The 21,629-nt window shown below is 35.3% G+C and overlaps 1 protein-coding gene across 2 annotated transcripts in view; it reads left to right on the forward strand.

Moving 5' to 3' along the window:
• Positions 1-21,629, forward strand: part of LOC101899996 (muscle calcium channel subunit alpha-1) — a 1,479,766-nt gene that overhangs the window by 118,857 nt on the left and 1,339,280 nt on the right. For both annotated transcript variants that reach the window (XM_059124867.1, XM_059124866.1), the window contains exon 3: positions 17,470-17,575. In XM_059124867.1, coding sequence (XP_058980850.1) covers positions 17,470-17,575 — 106 coding nt within the window. The remainder of the gene's footprint in view (positions 1-17,469; positions 17,576-21,629) is intronic.

Consider the following 21,629-nt stretch of genomic DNA (forward strand, 5'->3'; position numbering starts at 1 on the left):
TCACTAGCTTTAAGTAGATTATTTATACTTAACGGTACCATTCCATTCTCGAGAATATAACTTACTTCGGCATTGTCAAGTATATTAGGATTTACAATGTTAGCCTTAGCGAGAGTTATTGATAAAGACATTTGGCTCAAAAAGAAAATAATTTCACTATTCCTGGCACTCAAAAGTTCAAGAAATACTGGCTCATCAACATTAATGGAATTGGATGTCCTGGATATTTTTTGCAGTTCGTTTATTCTTTCCGTCAGTTCGTTGATTTTGTCTTGAAGGGCCGAGTTAATAATTGTCTGCTTATTGATGTCACGTATAATCATATTGTCTTCTGTTGTTAATAACTCAAAATCAGCACGGTCTGGTGTTCCGGCTATGAACTTAAGAGTTGATCCTATAAAATCCAGTGAGCGTGCGTGTCAGCCGTGTACCGATAGTGTTCGCAGCAACCGCTGGATCTGTCTCATCTGGTCCGTTACAAAGTCAATTTCCCTTCTGTCTGAAAAATTTTTTAATAACCCATTTGTTTCTTCCAAAATAATTTCGTACTCCGTTAAATTTGTCCTGTGCAGAATGTATTTGTGGTCATTATAAATTGCTACGTCTCCATCTTTTACAGCTATGAAGTAAGAGTCCGTGTAGTCCAGTATTGTTTCCGATGTCAGTACTGTCAATGTCATTAGAAATCTAGTAGAGAACAAACAAAAACAAGTAAAAAAGCAGTAAGTTCGGCTGGGCCGAACTTTTAATACCCTCCACAATTTGGAACGAATTAGAAATTTTTCAAAAAAATAGAATCCAATAAAAATTCTTTTAAAATCTTTAGAATATCTAATATAGGAAGTTGCCGATATATGGGGGGATATACGATATTGTGGACCTATAAAGACAAATCTATGTCTGCGTGTAAAGTACTCACAAGGAACTCCTTGTATGGATTTTCAGATAATTCCATTGGAAAAGTGGCTAAAATCATCAAAATACCGAATAAAGGTGAGTACCGTTATACGGGGGATATACGATATTGTGGACCTATATAGACAATTCCGTTTCAGGGGTAAAGTGCTCCCAAAGAACTCCGTGTGTGGATTTTCAGACAATACGATTGGAAAATGTGGCTAAAATCATAAAAATACCGAATATCGCGGGGTACCGTTATATGGGAGCTATACGTTATCGTAAACCTATATAGAGAATTCTCTGTCGGGGGGTAAAGTGCTCACAAAGAACCCCTTGTGTACAAAGAACCCCATTCCGTTGAAAAATGTGGGTAAAATCATCAAAATACCGAATATCGGGGGTAAAGTTGAATGGGGGCTATACGATATTGTGGACCTATATATAGATAATTCTCTGCCGAGGTATAAAGTACCCACAAGGAACTCCTTGTGTGGATTTTCAGACAATTCCGTTGAAAAATGTGGGTAAAATCATCAAAATACCAAATATCGGGGGTAAAGTTGTATGGGGGCTATACGATATTGTGGACCTATATAGATAATTCTCTGCCGAGGTATAAAGTACCCACAAGGAACTCCTTGTGTGGATTTTCAGACAATTCCGTTGAAAAATGTGGGTAAAATCAACAAAATACCGAATATCGGGGGTACCGTTCTATGGGGGCTATACGATATCGTGGACCGATATAGCCCATCTGCGAACTTGACCTGCCTGCAGACAAAAGAGAGAACTGTGCAAAATTTTAGCTTCCTATCTTAATTCGTTTAGACTCTAGTGTGATTGCAACAGACGGACAGACGGACGGACAGGGCTAAATCGTCTTAGAATTTTACGCTGATCAAGAATACATGTACTTTGTTGGGTCCAAAATGATTATTTCGATGAGTTACAAACGGAATGACAAAGTTAATATACACTCCATACCTTTTTTGGTGGAGGGTATAAAAAAATAGATTACCTTAAATTACTTTTATGAACTTTCCTTCCATTAATCAACACTGTCGAACCTAAGTCTTGTTCAATTGTCCCTTCGACGTACCATTTATCAAATTTATTCCCAAGCCTACGATTTCTCCTAACGAACACTTTTTCACCTGGATGGTAAACTTTAAACGAGGCGTTTTCGTTATGAATCCTTAGAGTTTTTTTTCTGAGCAACGTTCAATTTTCCTTTAATTTCTTCTAGATCTTTGTTAGGAATTAAGTTAATAATGTCTATTGGTTTTCTTCCTGTTACAGAGTGGATGGTATTGTTATATTTAAATGTGGACAAAAGCAGCAGTTCGACTGTATCTTCTACATTTTGCTGTGCTTTAACACATCTGGCAATTTCTAATAAAGTGGAGTGGAATCTTTCGACTTGGCCATTACTCTGACTGTGCATTGGAGGTACAAAATGTTGTTCCGCACCGTAATAGTCTCTGAGAAAGGTACTTGATTTGAAAGATTTCTCATTGTCCGATACAATAAGTCTCACGTTTCCAAATCTGTTTAGTATTTGGGAAAGAGCCGTTTTGATATCGATTGCATTCCTGGATGCAATTGGGACAATAATCGCAAATTTCGAAAATTTGTCTATTGCTGTCAAAAAAATTCTTTTATTTGTTATTGGTATGTCAATGTGCAGGATATGACCAGGATATTCAGGTATTGGAGTAGGGGATATTCTGTATTTTCCGGTTTTGGTATTTATTTTCTTTGCAAATCTTACAATTAGCTATCACCATTTTTAACATTTTCTTTATTCCTGGAAAATAATATTCATTAATAATTTGTTCATAATTTTCTTGTAACGATCGGTGTGCACGATTATGTTCTGTCGTTATTATGTCCCATTGATCATCTTCCCGGATAACATCCATGACCAGTTTTTCTGTATGAATGAATTTTGCTGATGGAAATTTGGTCCTTATGCAATTCTGTATTTCAGCAAGAACTGGAAGGTCACAACAAATTGCATTTACCGTCCCTGGATTAATGATTTCTAAGAGAAGATTTATCAAATTTTCCACAGTATCATATGTTATGGTATGTCTTAAAAAACGCTGGAATAAAATCTTTTTTGTCTTAGAGGCTGACTGCTCCTTAGATAATATTATCTGCGTTTTATATTGGTTTACTGGGTATTTAATAGAAGTTATAACTTGCGATAAAGAAATTTCGCTGTGAACTGTTCCATCATCCGACTCGTCTTGAGTATGGTTTACGTACTGCCTGGAGAGTGCGTCAGCGACAACATTCTCTTTGCCAGGTTTATAGAAACATTTCGGAGAAAATTCTTCTATAAAAGATCGCCATCTTTCATTTTTGAGTTCGGATTCTTATCTGACATAGAAAATGTCAATGGTTGGTGATCTGTGAAAATATGAATTTCTGAAACACCGTATAGGTAATGTCTTAAATCTTTCAATGCCCAGACGATTGCGAGTAACTCTCGTTCGTTTGCAGCATAGTTTGCTTCGGTTGCAGACAAAGTCCTAGATATCATGGTTATTGGTCTACCATATTGTGCTAAAACTGCTCCAAGAACGATTGCAGAAGCGTCCGTTGTTAGTTAGAACTTCTTTTCAAAGTCAGGATATGCTAGAATAACATCTTCTGATGAAAGAATTTGTTTTAATTTTTCGAATTTTTAATTTTTCTTTCAAATCTATTGTTACACCCTTTGATTTCTTCGCCGAGATGTTACCATTTTCGGCCTCTAACAATCTAGTTAGAGGTTTAGCAATAACTGCATAATCCTTTATAAGTCTCCTATAGAAACCTGAAAGGCCTAAGAACGATCGGAGACTTTTCAAATTTTCAGGTTTTGGAAATTCCTTAATAGCTCTAACTTTTTCTGGACATGTCCTGATTCCTTCCCTGGTTACAATGTAACCGAGAAACTCTACTTCTCGTCTAAAGAATTTAGATTTCGAAGCAGATATCCTCATTCCTGCTTCACTAATTTTTTTCATTATTATGTTAATATGTTCTAAATGACTCCTTTCATCAGGTGAGAAAATAATAATGTCGTCCATATAAACTTGACATATTTTCCCAATATGTTCTCGCAATATATCATCTATCGTGCGCTGAAAAATACTCGGCGCATTTTTTAACCCAAATGGTAGTCTACAAAATTCATATTTGCCGTTATTGACACTAAACGCTGTTTTACTTCTGTCGCGTTCAGCTAGTCGAATCTGGTGGTATCCTGATTTAAGGTCTATTGTCGTGAAGTACGACGATCTTCCTAACGTAGATAGCAATACCGGAATTTCGGGCATGGGATATTTGTCGTTGTCAGTTTGTTCATTTAGTTTCCTGAAGTCAATCACTACCCTGTGGTTAGAATTCCCATTGTCGTCGGTATCCTTTTTTCTCACAACCAGTACCGGGGAATTATATGCGGAAAATGATTTCCTAGTAATTCCATCGCTAAGAAGCGATTCGATTTCTTTGTTTACGAAATCCGCCATTTGTACTGGGTATGGATAGGATCTCGAGTAAATTGGTTCTTCGGTTTTTGTTTTTATGGTTGCTTCAACGCTTGTGTTGTAGGGTAGAGCTCGATTTGGATCTGCAAAGGCATTGGCATTAGCCCTAATAACCCTGCTAAAATCCTCCACCACAGAGTCAGGTACGGATTCCTGATCTATAGCGTGAAAGTTTATTTGCTCACAATTTTTTGATATAGCTGTTTTATTTTTGTCATATGTCAGAGTGACGTTTCCAGTGTCCAATTTGCAATTGATTTGCTTCAAGAACTCATATCCTATTATTCCGTCAAAAGTCCTTAGTGTGCCAATCAAATAAAATGTCGTGATATGTCCAAATAAAACCATAGTGTATTCTTTTCGATGGTGTTCGTGCCATTTCGTGTTTTGACATTAAAGGGTTTACTCAAATGTACTGCATTAATTTGTCCGTCTAATGGTTTAATGAAATTTTTTGATGAACCAGTGTCTATTAACAATTTTAGCTCCCTTCCGTTTATAGTCTTTATTATAAAAGGTAGGAGCGGTTTTACTCGAAAAAATGCAACTCTTCCACGACATGATCTTCGTCGTCCTCATCCTGAGGGAAATCCTCCTCAAAGGTTGAGTCCTCTGATTCTTCCTCCGCATTAATATGATTTACTCTCTGCTGTTTCTGGAGAGGCGTACTTCTCCCAGAATCCACTTCCCGCTCCCGGTTTGTATTATTTTGATAAGCATTTCGGTTGTTATTTGAATTAAAAGCAGTGGGACGTCTAAACATTGATGACCCTGGGTCAACTTCCATCTGTACGATATCTTGTTTATTTGTCTCAGATTTATGAGCATTCGGCGCTGTGCGCCGGAAAATTGGATGACTATTCTGCGAATAACTAGGTTCCGACTTGTTCGCAATGCTGCCATCCGCGAAAACTCTCGCAAACTCCTGTCTGTGATTGTCCGATTCTAATTCCTGAGCTGTGGCCAATGCAGTTGGCAGATCTGAAGGTTTTGTCGAAAATAAGACATTCTAAGTGGCTTTCTTAGTCCCGATATGAATATTCTAAGAGCAGTTTCTCTGACCCTCTCATTTAAAGCTTTGCTTATCTCCTCATTGATGGAGTAAGTCATTTTATTTTTATTTATTATTAATGTCAGGTGTTTATCAACTTCATCATAAAATTCATTAATTGACAATTTACCTTGTCTTAAAATGCTCAGTTCATTCTCTAAAACCTGGACCGATCTCTTATCAGCAAAACACTGATCAAGGCGAGCGATTGTCGCTTTGAAATTTAGAATAGTATTGAAGGCAGACAACTTGTCGTTTGCCGTTCCAACTATTTTATTCCTAGATATACCCATGGCTATGTAGTACGGTTCCGTATTTTCTTTGTAGTAATTAATGGCAAAATGGGCGGCTTCTCGCCAGGCCGGGTAGGCTGCTTGGGCCCCTTTAAATTCCGGGAGGGATTTAATCAAATCTAATGACGTTCCCGTAGCACCGCCTAATGAAACTGGCTCGTATGTCTCTACTTTGTTTATTTGCAACTGTTGAAGTTGGCTTGCTATAATATTTAGTTGAGCCGTAAGTTCCTCTGTCATAACATCGACAGTAGCCGTGACTAACCCTACAAGTTCGTCTCTAGTAGCCATTTTTTCTATTTAAGCCAAATTTAAATTTATCATATTTCCAACTTCAGTTCACTTTTATTGAGTCTTTTTTTCACAAACAATTAAAAATAAGTATCTTTTGTTTAACACAAATAACTTAATAATGCCGGTTTCTTGAAAATGAAGTGGTACTTACATTAATTTCATCATATTAACTGCTTTGTTGAGTTGATAGTATCTGCTTTGTTGAGTTGATAGTATCTGCTTTGTTGAGTTGATAACTGCCAGTTTTTTCTAAAGTCCGTCCGACTTTACCTTAAAGCCCGTCCGGCTTTTCTCTTTAAAGTCTGTCCGACTTTATTTTTAAAGTCCGACCGACTTTTCTTTTATTTGATTTTTGTTGGTGTATTACTTTGTCTTTCGTGTTTCGCTCTATTTAGTCGATTTCTATGAAATCTTATTTTTTAGTTTTCCACACTAGACTTAAAATTCTTTTTGGTGTATTTGTATTGTCGTTCGTGTTTCACTCTGTTTAGTCGATTTCTATGAAATTTTATTTCTTAGTTTTCCACACTTAGACTTAATTTATTTTCCGTGATTTTTTTATGAAATCTTATAACCAATTTACACCTTCTTTTCCGACTTTTTATAAAATCTTATAAACGATGTTCACTTTGGTTTTGCGATTTCTTCATAAAATCTCACTGTTGGGCGCCAGTTAACGTTTTTACCGTTTATCACCTATGGTGATATTTTGAATTAGTAAAACAACGATTTTTTGGGATTGATGTCCACTTATGTGGATGTGTAAAAACAATCTGATTTATTATTTAATTTTGTGGCTTAATATAGTTTGACAGAAGTGTGAGAGAATGCTTACTTTGCATTCTTCCAGCAAACATCAATATTTACTGGTCGAATACCCGCACCACTAATAAGCGCATCAGCATTTCAACGACCAGTTGGTGGCGTGATGAAATATGATGCGCGAATTGTCTGCGCGTGTTATTAATACGAGGTAGGGCTAAATAATTAAAGTTAATAATTATTAACGTACGTTAACTTACGTTAACTTATCTAACTAACCATAAGTTACATAAATTCAGATTTTTGTTGAAATTAACTGATCGCGGTTGTAAGTGCATACGAGTTTTTTATTTTTTGAAGTAACAGCACTGATCGATCTTCAATCACCCATCACGTGTAATTTTGATATTTAAAGTCGTTACTTTACACCAAATACAGTCTACTCTGCCGCATACAATTGCTTTAAGTTTATAGTTCACTCCAAATGTATTAAACGCGTCTATAACTGATTGTTTTAGTTTCGTTACTGGCTCAAAAATCTATTTTCGGCTACCTCCTCACCAGTTCAGTTTCTTTCACATCTAGAACATCTGCAATTACAAATTGAAATCGACCATTTTAACCAATGGTATAACGAATAGTCTCACCAAAGTCATCTTCTGCTAAATCGCCTACACAGAATGCAAAACGGTTTATTTAATAACTTAAAACTCAAAGTCTGCATTTATGTCTTCTCCTAACATGTGAATAAAACATATTCCAATCTTGTTGTAAATTGCTACAATCGTGGTCTTAGCAAAGGAGCCGAAATGAATAATTGATACGTTCCATGTCAACTTCACGGGTCCAGTCAATCACGAATGCTGATTGATACCACGTACATCTCCTCTGCAACTTCCATCGACGGAGACAGTAGGGCGCAAATTCCAAAGAACGTTGGTTGTTGAGTTTGCTCTCTTACTGGAATATTAGTTAGTAGATATTTGTAGAGGGATCTTCTGTGATTGCATGAACCTCAACGTTCACTTGTCGAACGATACTTGAAGCGTATGCTAATATTCTAACCTGATCTCTGGCACCCCGAAAATGATTAAAGTAATTTCATTGTTGTATACAAAAAGATAAGACTCCTCAAAAAAGCATAGATATTCTTAAGAATTCTTCCTGTGTTTTATTTCTTTGTAAATGTCTTCCTTCTGTCGTAAATATCGGGTTATTCTATACATATATATCATAATTGAGACCAGTATTTTTAAGAAAGACTTTATGAATTGAATTGCTTTTCTTGATCCAATGTCAAGTTATATGATCTTCAATATATTATATCTTAACTCCTTCCCCTTTAAGTTCGTACGTCTTCGTAAAAAGATCTCAAATTTTGTTCAGAAAAAGAGGGTACAAACAGAGTCTATTTTCTATTGTGATTTCGTGTATTTTTGATTCTTGTTCTGATATTGTTACAGCTTCGTATTTTTTGAGTAGCACTGCCTCCCTTATATGGTTATGGTAATTGTGACAAGTATTGTTATAAAAATAACTACAACAACTCCATTTTTGCTTAATATTACAGATTTCAGCATTTCAAGTTGAAACGTTTCAGTTTCTTTATCGGCCTCGATGAGCGAATTTTAGTAACATTATTATTGGAATTTCTGATTGTTTTAAAAGTCTTTGCAATATCTCTACTTCAAACTCTGAAAATATAAATGTGTCGATAATACAATTTTACATTATTTGTTTACATTGTTCCAGTTCTTTGATGCTTAATTTTCCTATTGTTTGATCGTAATCCTTGTCTGTTTGACACTATTTTTTATATTTCTTTTCGTCTCGTTTTGCCGACGAAACCCCCACTTTTACTAATATTTAAAGAGGAACTAAGTCTATATGATAAGTCTTCGATGGTATTTCCAAGCAAGACTGTACCAACAATTTTTCAAAAGTGTGTTATATTTTTAACCAAAAATGTATGTGCTATTAATTAAGCATATACTGTAGAATAGCGGTACGCACTGCACATATTTATCACACATAAATATATGCAATCATTAGAATTCGTCATTTCTCTTTGTGACTTCCATTAAGCATTGGAAATGTCACAGGCGAAGACAGGTTGCCTGTGGCGTTGCAAATCATCATTATTAATTCGAAGTTTTGTCATAAAACCTCCACTTTAGGGTAAGGGAAACATTTTTACATAAAAATATCTAAAATCAAGCATGTTTCACTTTAAACTTCATATACCAGTAAGACCTTTTGCATAATGCAGTTAAACTTATCAAAAAACCCTAAAGTGAGGTATGTGGCCATGCCAAAACGAGAACCTCTACGAATAATTGTATACGTCAAGGATTGTCATCTATCAAATCTTCTAAAATATCAAATTTAAAACAATTATGTGGGTATATGTAACTAGGATTATAAAAGACCGAATATCGGTGGGTTTCGTCATTCGTGAGCTATAGGGAAACGTGAAGCTAAATATTCAATATTCTGCCATCAAAACACCGAATATCGGGATGTACCGTTATATGGGGCCTGTACCAAGATGTAGACCTACCTACAAAATATTTCACCGTACGACCTAGAACCCATTAGGACCCACAAATACCGATTTTTAGACTAATCCTTGAAAAATGTGGCAAAAATCATCAAAGTACCGAATATCGGGACGTACCCTTTTATGGGGGATATACCACAATGTGGACATATACATACAATGTTTCCCCATACAAGCTAGAACCCCTTATACCCTACAAGTACCAATTTTTAGACAAAGAACATTCCATATAAAATCAAAGATAGACGCGGGTAAGGTAGCGTGTAACAACAAATATCTATAAGCATACAATAACTTTGAAAACATTTGGTCCTATATTTACAGTTAGAGCCCTAACCAATAATGAAGAGGAATCAAAGTGGGTACAAAAAAGTTTTTTTTTTATCGAAGTCGAAAAAGGACACAGGGTGCGGCGAATTTTGACATCGACACTCTACCATTATATGATAACTCGCTTTGTATAATATAAATAGATACAATGCCTCGATTTATAAAATAACGATAAAAAAGGACTAAAGTTGAATCATAGCTATTTCTGGGAATACACAAATACGTCCACCCTTGAATACAAGAAACCCCTAGTAAGATTTGGAAATTTGCGTCAAAATTTAGCGAAAGAGACTTTGTATTTTGAATGGGATGGTTGATATTGAAAATGAGATATATCGGTCCACGTTTTGGTGTGGTACCCACATAACGGTACCTTCCCATATTTGGTATGCTGATGATGCTTGCACATTTTTCCAAACGATGTATAAAAATTGGTATTTGTAGGTCATAATTACCTCATAAGTACCTCCCGATATTTGGTATTTCGATTATTTTTGCCAAAATGTTTACGGTATTGTCTTAAAATTGGTATTTGTTGGTCATAATGGGTTCTAGCTCGGTGGCAGAACATTGAATATTTAGTTCCACGTTTTCCAATAGCGCACATATAACGATACCCACCGATATTCGGTTTGTGGATTATCTTAGTTACATTTGCGAACATAATTGTTTGAAATTTGGTATTTTAAAAACGTGCTGTTTTTACATAAATGCCGTATTGGTATCCGAATGAAGCAATTTTGGGAAGTTTTTAAACAAATTAGCGTCATCGAAAGAAATACATAATTATATACACATACATATAAGCGTTTGTGGACAAACGCAAAATAATCAACCTTAAAAATAAGAACTTAACATGCTACATTCTTTTCTTTGGAAAATCCTTTGCAAATATAAAGAAATTTAAACATTTTCACCTTTTCCTTTTTACTGCAAATTCCAAATCATTAAGCTCGTCTCGAAAGAGAAAACAAACACATAATTCATAAAACATATGATCTTCGCCTTAACAAGGCAAAACTCAAAAATTCAGCCGAGCCTGGCTGTGGGATTTGAACCGCGGACCTCGGTGTGCAGCCAAGTAGAAGTTGCCGTCTCTACGTTCAGAGCCATTAACCCGTCTTCCTAAAGCAGCACTAAAACAAGTGTATGCATTGGAAGCAATGTAGTTGTTGTGGACAAAAAATCCATCACTACAAAAACAAAACTTTGCTGTGAAAAAGATCTGCCAATTGAACTTGAGTCGAACCTGGAGAGTTTCTAGAGTATAATTCGCATATGCTAATTTGCAATAAGTTCGAAATATATACTACTTTCCAGAGAACGGCCCTTGTAAGCCATTATCCACACCAAATATGCCTGATAAGCCGCTTAACCAACGGGGAAACGCGTCGCATAGTGGTGTGTGTGATAGTGTCTATCTGGCTTTCCTTTTCACTGCGAATTTCAGATCATTAAGCTCATCTCGAAAGAGAAAACAAACACATTTTTACAGCATTTTGGTATGAATATTTTGCTTAAAACAAAGCAATCGCCTTAGTGGGTTGCATCGATCCTAAGCATAGCAAACACAGAAGATGACAAACATAGATTAGACATCCAGAGTTCAATTAGATTCAGTTTATGAACAGATGAAAAGATCGTATATAGAATGCAGAGATTATGTTCCGGAAGAAGAAGAAAAACCAGTTCACAAAAATAAATTGAGGAAATATTATTTAGAGGCCATTGACTCACACAAAAACGCTTTCCGAGCTATTAATGGGTAATTTCAAGCAATTAAACAGAAGGAAGCACAAAGTTAAACGAGAATCTCAAAAAGAAAAACTGAACTGCCATCGTGTGACACCAAAACTTTAAGTAGAGGATATAATGCTTGACCCATATTCCATGATTTATTCACAGCAATATATGTTCAGAAAACCAACTTAAGTAAAGTTGAAAATTTGTTTCATTTAACCCAAAAGACGATAGGCGAGGCAAGAGGGATAATAAGTCATAGTCCGCTTACATATGACGGTTTCGATTTAGCATGGAAGAATATTGCAGAGCGGTACAAAATAAAAGGATGCAGGTCAACGCGCTATTCAAAAACTTCAACATGCCATAAATAGTAGCATTCAGACTCTAAAGTTTCTTGGTGTAATCGTTGAGGGGTTTGATCCTATTCTTATACATCTTTGCTCCAAAAATTGCCACGATCTTTCTTAGAAGAGTTCGAGACCTCTTTGCAAGATATAAAAAAATTACCCACATGGGAACAAGTAATGAACTATTTGACCCACAAATTAGAAACATTGGAATCTCTGGGAAATACTAAAGTAAAAAATCACAATTTGCTTGCTGTCTTCAAACCAACACAAACCAATTCCCAATTACAACCGTTTTCAGTAAATAGACAAACTTCGAATCAACAGCCAAAGACTCATAATAAACATAATTGTCCACTTTGTGCATCAAATCACTTCATCAGAAATTGACCTCAATTCGTAGAAAAGTTAATAAATGACAGCATTTACATAGTAACGTTTTCACGTCTGTGTTATAATTGTCTTTTGTCGAATCATGGCGTAAAAGAATGTAAAAGTAGGTTTTGATGTTGATCTTGCAAGTTGAGACACCATTCTATGCTACATAAGGGAACATAAACCCAAAATATAGCAAGAGACGATGTATGCTCTAGTACTAATGCTTCAGCTCTCAACACAACAAAACAGTCTACAGAACACCAAATATTACAGCACTGACCATTCAAGATCAAAGAATTCTTGAATATAACCCTAGTACAACTTTGCTTTTCACTGCCATGGTCCAAGTCCAAAATAGAGAACACTCATATGAGCAATAATTGAGCCTTGGTCACAATTTCAATTATCATAGAAAAACTTAAAAATAAGTTGAATTTGCCAAAAAAAAGAACTTCATCAACATCTATCCTTTTCATTCTTCGTTCTAGTTTAGACCCAAAAGGCTCCAATAACATATCAGTGTTCAATACAACTGTAATTGAGAATTTATTTCAAGTTTTTTGGGAGGTGGAAGAGCCCCCAAATAGAGTTTTGCGGAAGAAGAGGACTTATTCTACGAGCAAAACCAATCCAGCAACAACAACACTAAAAAAAGAAAAACTGTGAAGAGGACAGTTCTATAGAATGGAGAAAAAGCTTTCAAAGACACCTGAAATAAAGGATTCATATGACAAAACGATATTTGAATACTATGATCTGAGACATATGAGAAAACTTTCACAGGAAGAAATATATCAGACCCCAAATTACTATTTGCCACACAACGCTGTCATCAAACTACATCGCTTGAGTACTAAGCTTACAGTAGTATTTAATGCTTTAAGCCCTACTTCAAATAAAAAAACAATTTTTTCGATGGACCAATACTCAAACCGGATCTCGTTTTGCAAATATTGAAGATGCAATAATATTGCAGATTATTTAAGTATGTTTACAACGCCGATATTACGGAAATGTACCGACAGATTACATTGGATAGAAGTCAGACACGATTCCAAAGAAATCTAATTAGAAGATCTTTTACTGACCCGGTGAACTTTTAACAGTCATTTCGAACCCAGAGCATCCGAAATCATTTTACAAAGCTTATGTGTAGTTTAAGTCCTAGCAGGAGGAAATCCAATACAAGAAGCGGTAGCATCACGCAGGGAACCAATGGCAACTTTCGAATCTGCGGGTTTTGAACTCAGAAAATCATTAGAGACTTACCAGAAGATCACCTTTTACCCCTAAATTGGGTAAATATATCTGAAAATGCTTCCACTAGGACCCTGGGGATTAGATGGAATATCTCAGGAGATTGTTTCTCTTTCAAATTAATCCCTATTAAAAACAAACCCAACAATACAAAAAGAGAAATTCTATCCACCATATCCAAGTTATTCGACCCCTGTGGTTGCTACACCAATTATGCAACAGATATGGCAATACTAAATAGATTAGGATGAAATTCTTAAAATAACGACACTATTGAACTGGAAGAATTTCATAAACAATTCTTGAAAAATTGATTGTCTCACTATACCTAGATGCTTAAAATATTTCAACAAGTCAGATAGAAATTCATGGATTCTGTGACACCTCTGAAAGCGCATGCGGCGCAGCTTTGCTTATTTGAGTGAAGAATTACAATGATAGCGTTGACACATTCCTTTAGTTTCCAAAACAAGCGTTGTCCCGTTAAAAAAGATTTCATTACCAAAACTTGAACTATGCGGGGCAGAACTTTTATGAAAATTAGCCACTTCTATAATTACCAACCTTCAGACGTCAAATATTGGTAATCATTTTTGGACAGAGTCAACAATTTTTTTAGCCTGGCTCAGAAAGCTTCCGTGTCATTGAAACACGTTTGTAGGCAACAAAATATCAGAATTTATTGAAAACGTGAGTAACGAGCGATACGCCATGTTGACTCTGAAGCAAATCCCGGTGATGTAGCAAGTCGAGTGAGTACACCGATCGACTTAAAGCAATATAATATATGGTAGCAAGGTACAGTGGCTAAAATATCCAAAAACAAGTTGGTATTTGAATAACGTGGCAATAGAGCAAATTTAGAAAAGAAAGTGGTTAAAATGCTTGCTCTTACCAATATTACTGACGATGCCACGGATGAGCTTATAAAAACGATCCTTTAATAAACTTTCCATCCTTGTCCAGACCATATGCCTTCGCCATGCGGCATTATGAAAGACAAGTACCGAAATTAAGCCTGCTAAACGGGTAATTATCCCAACAACATTATTGTGCAAACGAGTACAAACTATAGCATCGAAAATCGAAACTTTCACCTAGTAGTAGTCCCCTGACTTTAAACTCATATATTTATTACAATGGCATTATTAGATTCAATGGTCGTCTCGTAATCACCTGCTTTGACTGAAAATGAAAGACACCCAATCTTGTTTCCTTATATATCCAATTGTCACAACTATTGGTAGAATTTACATACACAATAACATTGCACTGAGGAAATTAACACATGACTCGAATTTTACGTTCTGAATATTGGATATTCATTGGATAACTCCGCCAAAAAAATAAATAACGTCTGTCCGATCCTTTATCAAAATGTTAGAGAATTAAATACTAAGCTTAGAGATGTTTTCTTTAAAAGTTTCTTTTCTGAATAAATAATTGCTTTCACTTCAACGTGGTTAAAATCTAATACCTTGGACAATGAGTTATTCTCTGATAATTATCAAGTCTACAGAAAACACATATTATTGAGAAAAGGTGGTGGAGTTCTATATTCATAATTCGAATAATTCCGAAATTATTGATATCTCAGCATATCCTGTTAGCGAATTTATCTGCTCAAAATTAAATATCATTGGTAATACTGTTTACTTAATCCTTATTCTAAGCTCGAAATTAATTGGAACCATGCTGCTTTACTTGTATTACTTACAGAATATTCTTCATTAATTTGTGTATGGGATTTAACCTTACCTGGTTTCTTGGACTTCAGGTGACAATATTATAGATTACATACCTCAGACTTACCAAACTGGATTTGATATCTTTTGGGATAAGATATGTTAGCTTTGTCTGTACCAAGTAAACTATATGTCAAATGTTAAAGACAAGTTGTTATACTTAATTTTTTTATCTTGATTGATTATTTAGATTTATAGTTGCTCTCCCCATGTATTTCCTGACGACAGCTAACATCCTACGCTGTTGATAAACTTCGCATTGAGAAACTCTTTTCTTAATTTAATTTCTGCTAATCCTTTTTAGGATAGGCGTAACTTTGAGAAAACAAACCTTATTATATGTATGTGTTTATATATATATATATATATATATATATATATATATATATATATATATATATATATATATATATATATTGCAACCACGGATCTTTTCACCGAATCATTTTAACCGCTTTCGCTCGGAAAAGTTTTCCTAAGCTTAATTTCACTTTCGAAGAATTTAAAACGATACTAATTTGCATAAAGGCTTTGCATTCAAGACCTTGAAGTCCGGAAAGTGACGACCCTAGTGAAATAACTAAATTAACTCCGGCGCATTTTCCAATCGAGTCGCCTGTGTTAGAACCAGCAGAACCTGATATTCCTGACTCAGATATTTCGTACGTTAATCGTTGAAAACGACTTAGAATCATTACACAAAATTTTTGCCATAGACGGAAAACTGAATACTTCACCTAAATATCAGGGTTGTAGATATCAAAACTAGTAGCGGTGTAACTAGCCGACCCTAGTCTCAATTCAAGACCTTGAAGTCCGGAAAGTGACGACCCTAGTGAAATAACTAAATTAACTCCGGCGCATTTTCCAATTGAGTCGCCTGTGCTAGAACCAGCAGAACCTGATATTTCTGACTCACATATTTCGTACGTTAATCGTTGAAAACGACTCAGAATCATTACACAAAAATTTTGCCCTAGACGGAAAACTGAATACTTGACCTAAATATCAGGGTTGTAGATATCAAAACTAGTAGCGGTGTAACTAGTCGACCCATTACCAAAGTTGTCAAACTTTTTCCCTTTAATTAATAAACTTGGTACACACTTCTCCTCACGTATAGATATGGCGGCCTACCTACCTAACTTAACGAGAAAGAGAGACCCACCAGCCGGCGACTGCAACGGAAAGTCCACATCAGCAAGGTGAGCGGCAACGTCCACAACAACAAGAGTAGCGCCCACAAGAACAAGACTCGACACAGAGAAGAAGACAGCAGTCTAGAAGCAGGTGGGGTCGACGGGAGAGCCTAAGAAAATGGCCGGGTTTCCGGCAGTATTCCGCTATTAACACTTGCCCCAGGTTCGCCCCCATACCAATGTTACGAAACAATAGAACGGAGAGGGTACTGCTGTAACTGTCTGGCAAGAAGTCATTTGGCACCCGTTTGACGGGCTGTCGAAGGTGCCATTACGTACGTACGTACTGCATATATTTATTCCATTAAGCATTGGAAACGTCACAGTCGAAGACAGGTTGTCTATGGCGCTGCAAATCACTATTAATCATTCGAACATCCCCCGTCGTGGCGGTGAAAAAGTGCTAAGTTACAAATACTTAGGTAAGTGGCCAAATAGTATAAGTGAAAAAATAGGAAAATATTGAACTGAGCTACTTACCTCCGGAAACATACCTTGGTGAACTGTAATACTTATCATTTGCAGAAATTGTTCATAAACCTAAATTAAAAATAGGAAAAATATCGAAGTGAAATATTTACACCTGAAAATCAACCTCCGTGAATTATAATACGTACCTTTTGCATATTTTTTAATTAAAAACTGAAAAAAGTTATTTTTGTGGAAAAAAATAAAAACTATCCGCGTAATTTGAAAACATGGGTATTAATATTGGTACTTAGAATATACTAAATTATTTATTTAACTGTGTGCCAGGTTTAATCAACTCACCTACCTATTTTGTTACATTTTCTTATTATTTTAAACAATTTTAAATTTCCGAATTTTGGGATGAAGTTGTATAAATATGACTTAAACCCGTAGCATATTGACCTTTCTGCAACGCCGACACGTGCTCTGCGTAGGCATTCTCGTTCCGATTATGCCAACAAATTGCTTTGTTTTTACCCATGGCTAGTTATATGATCTTGAATATAACATATATTGTGTATTGTATATATACATATATTACATAAACACTATATATATATATATATATTGCATTTCCTTCACAGACCAACATTTTATTAGATTGTTTGAATATTTTATTTTGTTAACAATATTTGCCAATTGCGTTGCCCTTGCTGTATACACTCCATACCCTTCTGGAGATTCGAATATTACTAATCAAATGCTGGTAAGTTTTGAAAACAGCTATGTGTTTCTTTCTTTTCCAAAAAATGTGTGTCTTCGTGGATTTTTCGCAGGAAAATGCAGCGCGCACAACCATACAACGGAGAGAATAATAACTTTACCACTCCGTTTGTATATACTCATGTCAGACGTATGTTAGAGGCAGGTATATCCCTCGATCAGCGTAGAATTCTACGTCGATTTAGCATTGTCTGTCTATCTATCTTGTTGTTATCATGATATCTTTCCAACGAATTGAGATAAAAGATTATTTTGTGTATTTTGTCTCTAGAATGTTATGTTTGTAAATGGGCTACGTCGGTCCATGTAACGTGTAGCAAAACGTTGTCAATATGACGAATTATACTTAAGCTTTTAATGGGTTCTACCTCCTGTGGTCGAAAAATGTCTATGTAGTCCCCATGTAACTGTACCTTTCCATGATTAAATCCACATTTTCAAATGGTATTGCAAAGTTATCGTATTTAGATTCTACCGATGTGTCAGGTCATTGCCTATACGTCCGTACATTAAGTATTCTGATGATTTTACCCACTTTTTTATGGGAATAAGTTAGTATTCGATATCGAGATTTTGTAATGCGTATCTGGTTTTTGTGACAGAAGATTGCCGGACTAGGCTCATTATTACTCATCACTCCCGAATATATGTAATTTTGGCGTTTTTAGTCACCGTTTTAACATTTTTTTTTTGTAATTTGATATTTGACACTTTGACAACGACTTTGTCAGGAAACCGGTACCATCGATCAAGAATATATATATATATATATATATATATATATATATATATATATATATATATATATATTTTTTTTTTTTTTTGTAGGTGTAAAATGAATATTTCGAGTATAAAAAAGTATTGGAATGTGTGAAATGTTAAGACAGTCAGAAGTTAATTTCGCATTTTAGGAACGCTTTTATTCCGTCCCTTTTTGGAGGAGGTACCAGAAGTAGTGATCCGTTCTTTATACAAGATCTTGTGTTTGTAGAAGTATTGAGATTTGCGGACTATTACTTAACGTTTTATAAGAGTTAAAATCATTCAAAAATTTGACCCTTTGTGGGTTAGGTACCAGAAGGAGTGACCCGATCTACACCATCTTCACACACAATTTTGTTTAAAAAGAATCGGATGTTTATTTTGCATTTCGTGAGGGTTATATATTCCAAATTTTGACCTGTTGTGGTGGAGGTAGAAGAAGGAGTGGTCCGACATTGTAAATTTTCGTTAAGTTTAATTATTTTCTATACAATTTTGATTTTTGTGTGGGAGGGTCCACAAGGAGTTGACCGATACTGTCCATCTCTGATCTGGATCGGCCAAACCAAATCAAACCAAAATTAACAAACATTAAGTTCTACCGTGCCGAACTTGCAATACCCCATCAATCCATCTTTGGGTAAGAAAATATTTTTAATTAAAAGTATCTGAATTCAAACGTTCGACTTTGAACTACAAATACCAGTAAGACCGTTTAGATAATGCTGTTAAACTTTTCAAAAACCATTATGTGGGCGAGCCCGTTGTTTGGAGCCCATACCAAAACTGAAACATCTATGCAATGTTATACTTCAAGGATTATCATCTACCAAATCTTCTTAAATACCAATTTTTGAAACAATTTCGTAGGTAAATGTGACTAGGATTATCAAAATGTAGAATATCGGTGGGTATCGGAGCTAGAACCCAATTTGAACTAGAAATATCAATATTTAGACAAATCCATGGAAAAATAAGGCAAAAATCATCAAAATGCGGAATAACCAGAGTTACCATTAGTTTGCGCTATACACAAGCATGGTCCTATACAGTCAATGCTTCGACACCGGAGCTAGAATCCATTATGACCTACAAATACCAAAAATTCGTAAAAAAAATATCCGGAGGTACCATTTTATGACTTATAACGTTGACTTATACATACTATGTTCCGCCACAGAAGCTAAAACCCATTATGAACTACAAACACCAATTTGGATCGGGAGATACCTTTAAACGGGGGCTATAAAAAAACTTAGTCGTATACATACAATGTTTCGACACCGGAGCTAGAATCCATTACGAACTACAGAAACCATTTTTTGGACAAATTCAATCAAATCAAAAATCCGCAAATATTATTAAGATACTTAATATCGGGAGGTACCGTTATGTGGGGCTATACCAAAATGTGAACCTATATTAACCAAGTTTCGCTACTGCATCTATAACCTATTAATAACTACAAATACCAATTTTTAGACAAATCCGTGGGTAAATGTGGCAAAAATCATTAAAATACCGAATATTGGGGGGTGCCGTTATATGAAGGCTATACAAATACAATGTTTCGCCACCGAATATAGAGAAATCAGTGTAAGATGTGGCAAAAATCATAAAAATACGGAATGTCGGGAGGTACAGTTATAAGGTTGTTTATACAAAAAACGTGGGCCAATACATACAACGTTTCGTCACCGGAACTGGAACTTACTATGACCTAAAAATACAAATTTTTAGACAAATCCGTGAAAAAATGTGGCGAAAATCATCAAATTATTTGCAATTTACCTCTTTCATGTACTAAAGTTATAACATTCCATTTTGTTCCTTATTTGAATTTAAAATGAAATTGATGTTATTGCCTTCTCTTCTCATATTTTATTTACTGAACTTTGAGCATTGAAAGAGTATTCAATAAACTAGTTAGTAGTGAATACTGTTAATTAGAGAAGAAGTCGTTTATACAGTTTATAAAAAGTAATGTTTTCTTTATTCTACACCAAAAAGAACATCATGTCTCAAAACGGCAAATCAGTTGAGAATAATTCCATTCATAAAGCGCCGTCCTCAAATTCACCAAAACCAAATGATTATCAGTACCTTGCGATCAGAGAGGACTTCGTACCACGTGATGCCCGAATTAAACAACACAATCAATAAATTTAATGGGAAGTTGTTACCAACAGAAGCGAAGGATTGGCTTATGTCAATATATGGAATTGGTAATATGAATAACTGGACTGATTCTTTTCGTTCACAATGCGCCCGCAAATCACTTTCAATGATATTATTGCTAATATTCACGATTGTATTGATGCTGGTTGCGCTGAAGGAGACGATACCGCAGCTTATGTGATTGAACATAGGTTTTCCCAAAAAGAGAAGCCAAATGGTGAGGAGATTTGAAGCAAATGTGGTAAATTGGGGCATTTTGCTCTTTTCTGCACGATTGAAACGTCAAAGCTTAAATGTGAAGGAGTTGGTCACGTAAAAGTATTCTACAATGCACCCATTAAATGTTAACGTTATCATAAAGAGGGTTAATACATTACCAAAAACAAATGTCAAATTATGGATAAAGGAAGCAACAGTCATTCCTCCTAATTATGTTGGAGTTATATCCATATACTGTGATTTCCCCCAAATAGTTGATTTTTACATATAGAACCATTAAAATAAAATTGTCGCTGATGCAAAATTGTCAAGATTAATCCCTTTATTATTGTTTTTATAAAAACAACGTTTGTTTATTAGTGTAGAACGATAGTAATATTTACCTGGGGGTAGGGCAGGGAATAGCTAGGTTTCGGAAAGAGTCACAATTCCTCATCAGTTCCCTTGTTTTTTTGTCTGGGATAATCTCTCCAGAAGTTATTTTAAAAATAAATTCTATGACCAAAAACTTTTTTTACCTAAGTCACGAGATCGTAATCTCAATAGAAGAGAACTAAATAATTACATAAAACTAAAATTCTTTTGTACAGTCTTCATTTTCATCTTTTTCCACTTGCTATGCTTTACATGAACGAAGTAGCATAATCATGTAAGTTGGTCTTGTCTGTTACAACAAAAACCCCTTCGTCGACCATGCCTTGTCTATCAATAGAACAGTGTTGGCCTGTTTGTTCGGAATACCATAGTATTTTGTTGTTGCAAAATGGTCAGGCTTAAAATGTTCACTCTTATCCCGAACTGTGTTGTGAGCAGTGAAACAGGTGAGTGTTCTCTCTTGCTATTGAATAGCACCAGAGCAGACATAAAGTTTGAAAAAG

This window comes from Musca domestica, unplaced genomic scaffold (assembly GCF_030504385.1).
Source record: "Musca domestica strain aabys unplaced genomic scaffold, Musca_domestica.polishedcontigs.V.1.1 30, whole genome shotgun sequence".
Classification (NCBI taxonomy): Eukaryota; Metazoa; Arthropoda; class Insecta; order Diptera; family Muscidae; genus Musca; species Musca domestica.